Raw genomic sequence first — 14,232 nt, forward strand, 5'->3', positions numbered from 1 at the left:
TGTCCAAACGACCTTTACAAACTTTTTTATCGACCAAGTTTTTTTTTTTTTTTTCAGTTTTATTCACACCAAAAAATATAAAATATTTCGTGTAGTAGAGCCTAACTTCCTATTTTAACATGACTGGACCAGGTTTCATGTTTTAGATTGTTGTAAACCAAGTAAACATGGACAAGTACCTATCTCCGGCCAAGACCAAAGGTATTCTCATTTCTTACAAAAGTAAAAATAAAAAGTAAAATTTAAAATAGTTGATTGCGATTTGTCATTTTCAGTCAGTTTTCTTTTCAACACACATTTAATTCATAACTAAACAGTGATGTAAAATAACTTTTGATTTTGTGGTTTGAATAATGTATGTATTTTGTCAATGACATTTAAAATTGATTCTTTAGTTTTTTAAATTTGAACTTTTTTTTGTAAAATGGCCATTGGACCCTTAGTTGACCAACGAAATGATGATATATTTCGTTATGACAATTAATTTTGTAACTAGGTTGGTTGATATATATTTTTCACTGAGTTACAAGTTCTTTTGATATATATTTTTAGGCATATGTGGCCTTCCTCTACTCCTCCAACAAGTGTTTCAGTCGTGCCGACTATCGCTCCCATTGTTACTACCTTCTTTTGGTCATTGTTTTCATTTTCTTCTTTGCTGCAACTACCCTTCTTCTAATCCAAAATACAACCTCAGCTCCGATCAATTTTACTTGGCAATGTTGATCCTTTTCCATAAAGGATCTTATTGCCATCAATATCCCTACAATCTATGAAGAAATAAATATCTAGTAGGAGTCATATGATAGGAGTGTTAGGATTGGTGGAGCCAGACCACAATTGAAGGATCGAGGAATTGGATGAAAAGGGATGCATGGGAGTTGCATGGACACTGTTAAAATTGATAGCTCATTGATGGTCAAAGCATGATTGACTTGCTGACATGGCTCATCAAACGTGGCTCTCTCATCTTTCATTTCTCAATATTGTTTTATATTACCCAGTGTTATTGGGAAATAGATTCTTCTAGAAAGGTTTCAAAACTAACATTATTCTGTTAGTTGTAATTCATTGAGAGTGAGAAGGGCTTTTTTGTAATATGGGTTGTCTTCAACCATGACTGGGGGGTGAGCGTGATTAATGAGAGGATTTTTGGGCAGAAGAAAAGTTGAGGTGGTTGAGAGAAAATTCCAGAAGAGTGATTACTCTGTTTTCAGCCGGAGAGGAATTTTGCATATAGCTGTGATAGCTGGGTTTTTTGTTTGCTCTGCCTTGTAGAGATTTTGTTCTCTGATTGTTGATTTCTGATATTGCATAATGAATGGCCTAAGTGGATGTAGATCTAATTTTTGATCGAACCACTATAAGTATCGGTGTTCATCTTCTTCTTCATCTTATTCTTTAATTCTATTTCCATGTTGCTTTGTTGGTTAATTTCTGATTAATCGATTACAAGATATTGAGTTAGTTCCGTGTTTATAGCTCAATTGTTACAACAGATTGGTATCAGAGCTTTGTCTGAGACTGAATTAATTTACTAATTGTTCAAGTCTATCATGGCAGCTAAATTTGAGCTTGAAATATTTGATGGAAAGGGTGATTTCTCACTCTGGAAAAAGAAAATGAAGGCTCTACTGGTACAGCAGAAAGTCGCAAAGGCTCTTGATGATCCTTCAAAACTTGCTGGAGCTAAAACGGCAGAAGAGATAGTTGAGCTTCAAGAGATTGCATTCAGTTCGATAATATTGCACCTAGCAGATAACGTCCTTCGGAAAATTCATGATGCAAAGACTGCTCGTGAGGTATGGACCAAACTAGATGCTATTTATCTTACTAAATCATTGACGAATAAGTTGTACATTAAGGAAAAATTTTTCGGTTTCAAGATGGATGCTGCAAAAGATCTTGAACAGAATCTCGATGAATTTAACCGTATTGTTCTAGACCTTAGTAATATTGATGAAGTAATGTCTGATGAGAATAAAGCCATTATTCTTTTGAACTCTCTTCCTGAATCTTATAATGAAGTGAAAACTGCAATTAAATATGGAAGAGATACTTTAACCTTAGACATTGTTCTGAATTCATTAAGGTCTAGAGATTTGGAAATCAAGAAGAATAAAGGAAAAGAAAATGAAGCTTTAATGGCAAGAGGCAGAACTGAAAAGAAGTTCACTAGAAGTAGTAGCAAAGGTAGATCAAAATCTCAAGGGAAAACTAAGAGATGTTACTACTGTCATAAAGAGGGACACATTAGAAGAAACTGCTATGAACTAAAAAATAAGAGAAAGAATGAAACAAAAAAGGGAGAGGAACAACATAATGTTAATGTAACAGAGAATTATGAGACTGCTGAAGTTCTTACAGTTTCTGAAGGAAATTTTGGTTCTGAATGGATCCTTGACTCCGGTTGCTCATTTCATATGACTCCTAATAGGCATTGGTGTCAAAATTTTCAGGAGATAGAAGGTGGGAAAGTTCTGTTAGGAAACCATCATGAATGTAGTATTAAGGGAGTTGGTTCAATACAAGTAAAAATGTTTGATAACCAAGTAAGGATTCTCTCCTCTGTTAGATATGTTCCTGATTTGAAAAGAAATTTGCTGTCTCTTGGTATCTTTGATAAAGCTGGTTATGTTTGTAAGCTTGAAAACAGTATAATGAAAATCATTAAAGGGGCCAGTGTAAAAATTAAGGGAAAGCTTGAAAATGGTTTATACATAATGGATGGAAATACAGTAATTGGAACTACAGCAGTAACTTCTTTTAAAGCACAGCAGGAAACTAAACTTTGGCATTTGAGATTAGGCCATGTGAGTGAAAGGGGGCTGAAAGAGTTAAGCAATCAAGGACTTCTTGGTAACTCAAAAATTGGTACTCTTGAGGTGTGTGAGCACTGCATTTATGGGAAAACTACCAGAGTATCATTTGGTAAAGGACAACATCATTCAAAGGGAATTTTGGATTATGTACATGTTGATTTGTGGGGACCCGAAAGGACACCTACAATGGGTGGAGCTAAATATTTTCTCTCAATTGTTGATGATTACTCAAGAAGAGTATGGACTTTTTTGTTAAAATCTAAGGATGAAACTTATAGAACGTTTGTTGACTGGAAGATACTAGTTGAAAAGCAGACAGAGAAGAGTTTGAAAATCTTAAGAACTGATAATGGTCTTGAGTTTCTGAACAATGAGTTTAAGAACTTCTGTGTAAAAGAAGGAATTCAAAGGCATCTCACAGTAAGAGGAACTCCACAGCAAAACGGTCTTGCTGAGAGGATGAATCGCACTCTCCTTGAAAGAGTGAGATGCATGCTATCAAACTCAAAGTTGCCTAAGAAATTCTGGGGTGAAGCTCTTACCACTGCCACATATTTAGTCAATAGATCTCCATCATCAGCTATTGAGATGAAAACTCCTATTGAAAAGTGGACTGGTCATCCACCTAATCTTAGTAATCTAAGGATTTTTGGGTGCATTGCATATGCACACTTCAGAGAAGGCAAGTTGGATAACAGAGCTAAAAAGTGTCTGTTTCTCGGTTATTCATTTGGGGTAAAAGGCTACAGACTCTGGTGCACTGAAAAAGGAGAAGAAAAATGCATTATAAGCCGGGATGTAGTCTTTAATGAAGATAAGATGGCTTACAAAGACTTTCCAGCTGAACAGACCATAGAAATATCTCAAATGGGAACATTTGAGATGGAAATTGATTCACCAATCCCATCAGGGAATAATAGTCCTAATACTCCTGATACAACTGATGTGGGTCCTAGTGAAGAAATAGAAACAGAAGAAAATCAATCAGAGAGGGATGATTTGCAGAATTATAGCCTTGCTCGAGACAGAAAAAGGAGAGAAATTCGTCCTCCTTCAAGATATGCCAATGCATATTTGGTGCATTATGCATTTAATGCAAAAATGGAGCAGGCTGATGTTGAACCCCTTACCTACAAAGCAGCCATAAATGGAAAAGATAAAGATAAATGGCTTGAAGCAATGAGAGAAGAAATGACATCTCTCATAAAAATGAGACTTGGGTTTTGGTGGAGAAACCTTTAAATCAGAAACTTGTAGGATGCAAATGGATCTACAAGTTGAAACCTAATGTTGATTCTTGTCAACCATTCAGGTACAAGGCAAGACTTGTTGCCAAGGGTTTTACACAAGAAGAAGGTGTAGACTATGGTGAAATTTTTTCTCCGGTGGTTAGGCATACCTCCATCAGAACTCTTCTCTCATTGGTTACTGTTCATGACTTAGAATTGGAACAATTGGACGTTAAAACAGCATTCCTTCATGGTGACTTTTCAAAAACCATTTATATGCAACAACCACAAGGATTCACTGCTGAAAAAGATGAAAATAAGGTATGTTTACTGAAAAAATCTTTGTATGGCTTGAAACAAGCACCTAGGCAGTGGTACCTCAAATTTGATTCATTTATGCTGAAAAATGGATTTACAAGAAGTAAACTTGATCACTGTGTGTATTTTAGACACTGCCATAGTAAACCATCTATATATCTTTTGCTATACGTTGATGATATGTTAATAGCATGTAAAGATATGTTGGAGATAGATCAACTTAAAGGAAAATTGAAGAGAGATTTTGAAATGAAGGAACTTGGCCAAGCAAGAAGAATTCTTGGTATTGATATTTTGAGAAATAGAAGGTCAGGTACCTTGAAACTTTGTCAAGAGAGTTATTCAGATAAAATGCTTCAGAGATTTCGAATGACTGAATGTAAGCCTGTTTCTACTCCTTTAGGCAATCACTTTAAGTTGTCATTATCTCATTCACCTAGAACAGATGAAGAAAAGCAAGAAATGCTCACTGTCCCATATGCCAATGCTGTAGGGAGCCTAATGTACCTCATGGTCTGTACTAGACCTGATTTAGCACACAGTTTGAGTGTGGTCAGCAGATATATGGCCAATCCGGGGAGAAATGACTGGTCTGCAGTCAAGTGGATACTCAGGTATGTAAAAGGAACTAAAAACCATGGAATTCTCTATACTAAAGAAATGTTGAAACAAAAGAAGTTGACTGGTTTTGTAGATTCAGACTATGCAGCCGACTGTGACAGGAGAAGGTCAGTAACCGGTTTGGTTTTCATGCTATTTGAAAACACCATAAGCTGGAAATCCTCGTTACAAACAGTTGTAGCCTTATCAACAACTGAGTCCGAATATATGGCAGTGACAGAAGCTGTCAAAGAAGCTCTGTGGTTACAAGAACTCATCAGAGAATTGGGTGAAGATTTAAGAGATCAAGTCACAATTTTTTGTGATAGCCAAAGTGCTATCTACTTATCTAAGAACCAGACTTATCATGAAAGAACAAAGCACATTGATGTGCGGTTTCACTTTATTAGAGACATAATAGCTGAAGGAGAAATTAAGTTGGAGAAGATTGCATCATCTGAAAATGCTGCAGATGCATTAACCAAGTCTCTGACTGCTAGAAAATTTGAGAGTTGTATGCAAACTCTCAGTTTGGGTTCTGAATAAATTAGAATCAGTGGTGGCCTTCATGTTGGAGTATCAGATGTTCAATGCAGCTATCAAGGTGGAGAAATGTTAAAATTGATAGCTCATTGATGGTCAAAGCATGATTGACTTGCTGACATGGCTCATCAAACGTGGCTCTCTCATCTTTCATTTCTCAATATTGTTTTATATTACCCAGTGTTATTGGGAAATAGATTCTTCTAGAAAGGTTTCAAAACTAACATTATTCTGTTAGTTGTAATTCATTGAGAGTGAGAAGGGCTTTTTTGTAATATGGGTTGTCTTCAACCATGACTGGGGGGTGAGCGTGATTAATGAGAGGATTTTTGGGCAGAAGAAAAGTTGAGGTGGTTGAGAGAAAATTCCAGAAGAGTGATTACTCTGTTTTCAGCCGGAGAGGAATTTTGCATATAGCTGTGATAGCTGGGTTTTTTGTTTGCTCTGCCTTGTAGAGATTTTGTTCTCTGATTGTTGATTTCTGATACTGCATAATGAATGGCCTAAGTGGATGTAGATCTAATTTTTGATCGAACCACTATAAGTATCGGTGTTCATCTTCTTCTTCATCTTATTCTTTAATTCTATTTCCATATTGCTTTGTTGGTTAATTTCTGATTAATCGATTACAAGATATTGAGTTAGTTCCGTGTTTATAGCTCAATTGTTACAACAGACACGTTGGCCGACGGGACAATGTTACGCTACATCAGAGTGTTTCAATGCTGCTGAAGAGAGAGAACACATTTCAGAAGTTCGCAGCATTGACATGATAGGGACAACGTCTCAACGTTGCCGCGAGGGAGGCGCGTGCATTGAGCTTTGCATATATAGCATTGAGACGTTGAACGCTATGACGCAGATTATTATAGAACCATCGTCTTTGTTTAGCTTTAGAGTAGCCGTGGGGATTATTGTTTCAGCTGAATTTTAGAGGGTTCAGTGACAGATTTGAGGCGACGAATCGGGACATTGGCCGCACACAGAGAGGGCAGATCGAGATCATTGTTTGGGGTAATTGTATATTGATTCTTTGTGAGCTCTTTCATTCATGTACCTAAGTATAGTGTGTTATAATACTTACATGCTAGAGGGCTTTTATTGGGATCTGTACAGGGTAAATATCTGGGTGAGATGTTAAGAGTGTTTTGCTTGTATCTAATTCTGATTATAGTGGAACCCGCATCTGAGCGGAAGATTGGACGTAGCCTATTGGGGTGAACCAATATAAATTCTCGTGTCGTTTATTCCTTTCCCTACATTTCTCTTTGTGTTGTGTGATTGACTTAGATAACTGGAGATTACCGTGTAATCGTAAATTGTCAAGGGGCACATTAATTTCCTAATAAGGAGTAGCTCGATCTAAGAATCCACTCATCACCAAGAGCATTTTCTAATACTGTCAGCACCTATGCTGAATCATATCGTTCATGGACATTTGTTGAGGTTTGTTCATCATAATTTTCATGAATTTTTTTCTACTTCTTTTTATTTATGATGATGCTGAATCATATCGTTCATGGACATTTGTTGAGGTTTGTTCATCATAATTTTCATGAATTTTTTTCTACTTCTTTTTATTTATGATGGGTAATAGACGCGTTTCTATGTGGCAATAAGAACACTTTCTCTCTTATCTTCCCTTTATCTCGATTTGTTATTTAGTTATTTTCCTTTAGATTTAGCTTTATTTTCAAATATTCATGTAGCAACTAAAGATTCAACTTCCTTCTTTTGTGATTTTTTTTTGAATTAATTTAATAATTAATTCATATGTGTGGTAATAAATTAAAACAAATTAGAGAGGAATTGTATTTCGACTATTTAATGGGCATATAAGGATCCGTTTGGTAGCGTTTCCCATTTCGTATTTCTTGTTTCTAATTTTTTTAGAACTAGAAATGAGAATATGTTTGATAACCCTTTATGTTTTTTGTTTGTTGAAGAAAACAAATAGAAACAAAACTATGTTTAAAAATATAAATGATTAGCTTTAAATAAAAAAATAAAATTTCAAAACATTTATAATTTGAAAATAAATTTTTTTTGTTTTAACAAAATATAATAACTTTAACTAAAGAATATGTTTTCCAAAGGTGTTAAATTAAAAGAAAAAAAAAAGAAGAAGAAAATATAAATTATTAGCTTAATAAAAATAAAATTTCACAAAATTTTTAATTTGAAAATAGAAAATTTTTGTTTTAAGAAAATGTAATAACTTCAAAGAATAAATTTTCAAAAGGTAAAAACAATTTGGATATGGTAAGGATCGAAGTCTGGACGTGGGAGTATGTTAAGATAATTTTTTAAAATAATATTTTTATTTAAACTTATTTTTAAAATAATACTGCATTAAATAAAATTAAAGAAAAAAGGTTTCTTTTCAAACATATCCAATTATTTTTTTTCTTTTGAAACATATCCAAAAAAATATTGATTTGGAAAATTTCCACCAGTTGGTTGTCTCTGAGAGATGACCATAATGACGTGGCGTTTTATTGGCATCACGTCGGATTTTTTTTTTTTAATTCAAGACGAGACGACCACATGTCGGCATGTATTTGTGGCCGATTTTTCAAAAGACGGTGATGACGTTGATATTTAGAAAAAAGTAAAATATTATTATATATTATAAATTAAATAACCTGTTTTCATTCAAACCTTGTTCTGACGCAATGGGTGTGAACTTTCCTTTTCTTCAAGATGTATACAGTTCGAACCTTGACGTGTTTTTTCATTTTTTTCCTACTTTTTTTAATATCAATTTATTATTATTATTGAAAATTCTAATAATTATATATATAGACACATACACATACATACATATAATATATATATATATACATAGTTTATTAAAAATAATATAAATAATAAATAATAACACACAAAATATAATGATAATAAAAAATAATAATATATTGTTTAAAAGAAAATACAATGTAATAAAAAAATAATAGTAATAAGTCAAAAGTTGATTAATAGTAAAAAGAAAAAAAATTCTTCCTCCGGCTCAAACCTGTGAAAAGAAGAGAGAGAATTGGGTCAACATCCACCGCATCCACCGCTCCAGTAATTGATATCCAATATAAATATAAAATTCTACTGTTTCTTATATAATATATTATATTATTTGTTTTTTCTTTAAAAAAAAAACGTTGTTGTGGTTATTTCTTGACGAAATAACCACCAATGCGTGCCAACACACGTCCATATCTTGATTTCAATAAAACCTACTCCAATAGAGCGCCACGTCTATATGGTCATCTCTTCAAGAGACGACTGTTGAAAATGACATGGTCGTCTCATCAATGTAACATTATTTTAATAATAAGTTTAAATAAAAACATTATTTTAAAAAAATCCAGTATGTTGTCGATTTTTAGATCTCTCTAGAACCACTCGATCACAGCGTGGTAAATTGCAATTCAACGCGCGAAATAAGTTCTATCGAAATAACGCCTCACACAAAAAAGAAAAATAGAAATGGCAAGAACGAAACTACTTTTTATAGGTTCCAAAAATTGATCCCTCTCTTGGAAATGTTTCTCACATTTTAGAAACGAGAAACAAGATTGGTTACCAAACATGTCTATTTCTAAAAAATGAGAAACAAGAACAAGAAATATGAAACGAGAACGTTAGCAAACGAGGCCTAAGTGATCTTGATTATGTGCCCATGAAATGGTGTGGCTTGCTGAGTAGAAACCAACCCATTAATCTTAGGAGATTATGGGAAACCCTATATTAACCTAATAATATAGGGTTATAGTCTCCAGTACACTATCGTTCTTGTGCCTCATGTTCCCCATCTAACATGAGTATTGCCCATATTTGGTCCGGATTGCATAGTTGAGGAAGACCACAAACCACAACTTCTTGCCGGTCATGTCAATCTACCTAATGGATCTAGGTAATTCTAATTTCTTTATAGGTTTTGGTTTTCTTGCATGCTTAGATCTTTGGTCTTGATTGTTCTGAAATTTTATGGTTTTTACGTTAGAATAATCATGAATTATGATTTCTTTAATTTTTCCAACCAGGGGTGGGAGAGCTGGTTTTTCATGGATGATTACTTGATCTTTGTAAATTACATTTAGGTATGTTGTTTCTAATAACCTATTTGTTTAAACAAGATGCTAATTGAATTATTTAGATTGATGAATTATTGAACAATTTTGTATGGATCTAGTTTGAAAATTGTTCGAATTTATAATTTATTGATTTGATAAAGCTTATTATTTTTATTTTCTTTATTAACAAATAAATTATGATGTAGATGTTGTTTGGCTTAAATAAAATTAAACATAATAATCAAAGTTATTTGTGGCACTAAGCGCCACTGGAAGCTTGCTTTGTGTGGAGTGCCACTAAGGCTTTCCTAACTGCGGCAACTGCAACTTGAAGTTATTTTTATTATTATTTTTAGTTGTTTTATATATTTATAATCCGTTATAAATATTTGTGAGCATAATAAGTACAAAGGATCTTTTATTTTTTTAATCTCTAAAGTGTGATGAGGTGTTAAATGAGCAGTTTATCAATACTTGATACAATATTTATAATTTTCATGAATGTTTTTCTTTTGAAAATATTATTGTGAATTGTTGAAATAACTTAAAAGTATTTTATTTTCATATGAAAACAATTAATAATAATTAAGTAATAATTTTGTGAGATTTAAGTATTGTTGTTTGTGCGAATTGTGATCAGTCCAGAGGAATGTCACAAGGCCAAATAACAAATACACTTACAATTATGAAATTAATCATTGATATTAGATTATTGTAGGTTACAATTAGTGCTTCGTAGCCTATGTTGAATTATTGATGAATTAAAATATGAATAATATTTCTTTTGGGAAAATCTATTTTTTTTTTGTTTATGGATTTAATAAATTGTTTAGAGGATTTTTTTTCCATTATTAAATTATGTATATAAAAATATCATTATTAATTTTGAAAATAATTTTGGTAGTTTTATTTTCATAAAGATCAAATTAATAATAATTTGAGTTACATATGTTGCATAATTGTCTGATACTTTTGGTGGTTGTTGGTTTGATGAATCATGCTGCCAAAGTAGCCTCTGATTTCTCATATTGATATCATTCAAAATTATCAAATGCTTATGGGCCTGTGTATTTATGTGCTCTGTAGTGGGAACAAAGGAAGACTTTATTTTGGCCAAATAACATGGTCACTTATAGTTATATCGTGATAAGTATGGATAATATAAAGTTATGTCTTGTGAGTGATTGTCGGCCCAAAAGGAAAGCTTTCACTCAACATGATTGGTTATCAAGTTGATATTTTTCTACGAAACAAACGTGACCATCTGAAGATGCCGGACATCTAAAATTCCGGACATCTGAAATTCCAGGCATCTGAAGATGTCGGGCATCTGCATTCCCAAAAAACAAACGGCCCCTTAGTAACCTAATTTTTGACCATATATATTTTAAGGAAAATGAGTTAAGTAAGAAAATACAAAATGTACACTTTAATTAATTATTTCCTTAAAGAAGGAAATTAAAGTTCGTACTAAGATTTATTTAGAATATGTTGGGTGTGTTGCCCTAAACTCGTAGTTTGTAATTAATGTAATAAAAAATTATATTCAATATAGTTTTATTCAATCAATTTATTGTAGAATTCATAGTAATGCATTGTCTAAATCCAACAAACTAAACATCTAAGGTTATTATAATGTAACGGGACAATATATATACTGGGTATATATTTGATATACTCTCGATATACAAGTTGATAATGTCCCGGGAATAACCTAAAGGGTCTATGGTATATGGATAAGACTGGGTACCTTATCCTGGCAACACTATGGATACGGCCCACTTTGTAAATGTTACAGACGACCCGATCCAGGTCGTCCGTGTAGAGACATGTGAATCGGGGTATCCTATACAATGAGTTTGTATAAGACCGGACCACGAAATAACCGATCTTTAGATATAACCTCGTTGAGTAACAGATTACTATTTCATAGGATGACCAGACAACTCATTCTCAATCCTATGTGAGTTATGAACTCCTGCCTGTGAGGGCTCGTCCTCTGATCCGTATGCGTGAGAGTGACTCGAGTTGCCGACTCAATATTCCTACCATTTTGGGAACGAGACCGAGTGGGGAACTAGGAAAATAACTTCACGAGATGGAATTCACTCCTCCCCAACTTTCGGGGAGTAGATGAGTGTTCTCTTAAATGCTGACTCTGGGACATGAACACGGGGCCCGACCTTCTCACTCGCCCGAGAGGGACTTTCGGTTATTGGTTGAACCATAACCAAGTTTTTCATTAGAGGAGTAGTGGTATTTAAGAAGTAAGGTGTAACTCAGGGGTGAAATGGTAATTTGACCCAGCTTGGAGTTACGAGCACTCGTGAAGGATTGGCTTTCCATTAATGGTCGTATATCCATGAACACGAAAACATTATGCAGCGAGAAGGGTGCAGCTGCAGGTCTTTATTGAAGCGACTCGTAGTTAACGAATGTTGATTAACTCGGTTAATGAGTTTGACCGATTAATCTCGTATCGTTGGAGCTTATAATCTGTAGGTCCATTAGATCCCCTTGCTAGCTCACAACGGGTAAAACGAGGATCAAATTTATTTGGAAGAATTTGAAATGTTCAAATTACTGAAGGGATTATGTATACTGATACATTATCATATATAGTTTATTAAAACTATATATTATGAGATAAATTATTTGAATGAGATGCAAATAAAAATTCATATGAATGTGAATCATATTAAAACTATATGTTAAATATGTGCATGAGATGTTTATCACAACTTTATGTTATACGAAACAAATGCTTTAGAATATGATTCTATTTTGGTAATAAATAATTCTATTTTATCACAACTTTATTTGGTTAATGTATATATATATATATATATATATATATTATCAATTAATTAATATTAATTTTATTAATATTACTATTAATAAACAAAATAAAACTCCCCTACAAAATTGCAGGGTTATTTTAACATGGGGAGTTAATTACAAAAACAATTTTCTAACTTTAATATGCTCAACCACTACATTTGTTTCAAACAAGGAATTCCCTCAAGAAACATACACACTCTCAATTCCCTTGGTTTCCAAGATCGTTGCTCCCAGAAGCATGTTCTTGTACCCGTAAATTAGTAAGGAAGATTTTTTTTTGTGGTATTTACAGTTGATCAAAGGAGAATCTTGAAGAACAATTCTTCAAAAGTAAGTAAATTGTTCCCCTGTATTTTCCACTTTTCATTTGTATGGTTTTGTTCTTAAAAAATTCAAGAACGAGATCCAGTTCTGGTTCGGGAATAACGTCCTATCAGAACATACGTTCGCCTAAATCACAAACGAATCAAGCTTAGGACTTCTATTGATATTTTTGGGAAATTTGCACATACAGAAAAAAATATGTTCCAAATACATCGCCACATAAAGTATAAAGAAAAATGGCTTCTCACTTTGGCATTTATGAAGCTAGATTTGCATATGAAAACTTATCATATGTGTTGAATAGACTTTGTGTTTGTCTACCTTGCTTGTTGGTTCTAAATATTAAACAAACATTCAAGTCTGTATTAGAAATAATCTTAATCTTATTAATTATTAACTCCCCTGCATTTTAGCAGGGGAGTGGGGAGTTTAATGACGTGGGGTAACTCCCCACGTCATTTTGTTTGTTTTTTACATAACAGTTCTTCTGGAAGAACAAAACAACAAGCACCCAAGAACTCCCAGCATAATTCTCTCAAGCTTTCTCTTCTCCATTCCCTCTAATTGCATATCGAACGCTCCCACAAGCGTGCTCTCGGTACCTAGAGGATAGAACGGAAGGTCTATTGGTGGTGTTCGGGAAATCGTTGAAGAACAGTTCTTCAAACGTAAGTTTTCCCCTGTATATCAAGTTTTGTTTTATGGGTTTTTGTTTCTCAGAATTCTTGAACGATGATCATCGCTTCCGCTGCGGGATTCACATCTCATCATAAACAACTCGCCAGTATCAGTTGTGTACGTTCCAGAACATGGAAAAGAGAAAGCATGAAAGGAGGACCCTGGATGACCATGGATAAAGGAGAGAATAGATGCCCCTTGGAGGCTAGCGGAATGTCGAGGAGCAATTGGAGGCATCGAAGATCGTGTTTGGAATTGTTGAGATGGAGGATCTGAAGGGATGTGAGTCCCGGAGCGGAAGCGGACCGTTGTTCGTGACATTTGGGAAACAACATCAAAGCCGTTAAAGATAAAAATACAGAAGAAAACCATTACCTTTGAAGAACTTTTCTTCAACGGTTTCCACCCGAACAGCACCACCGAGTGTTCCTTGCTATCCTCTTGGGTTTCGAGAACACGCTTGTGGGAGCGTTTCCTTAGAACGAGAGGAAGAGTTTAAGAGAGATCGATTGAGAGAGAAGAATGGGAGTTCTGTTCTCATCCTATTCTGTAAAAATTGCAGAACTTCTACAGAAAACTAGTTCCCCACGTCACATAACTCCCCACTCCCCTACAATAATGCAGGGGAGTTAAATATTAATATTAATATTAATAATTAAAATATAATATATATATAATAATTAATATATAATTAATTAATTAATCATATTAATTAATAAAAGTTAATTAATTATTAATCTAATTAATAATTAATTAATATATATATATCAAATAAATAATTAACCCTTAATTATTTATCACATGAAT

At 33.7% G+C, this 14,232-nt stretch overlaps 1 protein-coding gene across 3 annotated transcripts; it reads left to right on the top strand.

The window, feature by feature from the left end:
• The first annotated feature begins 899 nt into the window (after positions 1–899).
• On the top strand, positions 900–6,771 carry LOC111024471 (uncharacterized). 3 transcript variants are annotated; one of them, XR_015790272.1, is made up of 3 exons: positions 911–1,373; positions 1,564–1,802; positions 6,172–6,771. XR_015790272.1 is itself a non-coding variant. In XM_022302162.2 (2 exons), the coding sequence occupies exons 1-2, from the start codon at positions 1,557–1,559 to the stop codon at positions 6,444–6,446; spliced, it is 504 nt and encodes a 167-aa protein (XP_022157854.1). In that variant the 5' UTR covers positions 910–1,556; the 3' UTR covers positions 6,447–6,771. The 3 variants fall into 3 exon arrangements, 1 of the variants encoding a protein (XP_022157854.1); XR_015790271.1 differs by having other exon boundaries at positions 900–1,802; XM_022302162.2 differs by having other exon boundaries at positions 910–1,802; positions 6,189–6,771.
• Positions 6,772–14,232: the final 7,461 nt, after the last annotated feature.

Source organism: Momordica charantia (genome assembly GCF_013281855.1).
Source record: "Momordica charantia cultivar OHB3-1 chromosome 1 unlocalized genomic scaffold, Mcharantia_2.0 BLBB01000001.1, whole genome shotgun sequence".
NCBI classification, from domain to species: Eukaryota; Viridiplantae; Streptophyta; class Magnoliopsida; order Cucurbitales; family Cucurbitaceae; genus Momordica; species Momordica charantia.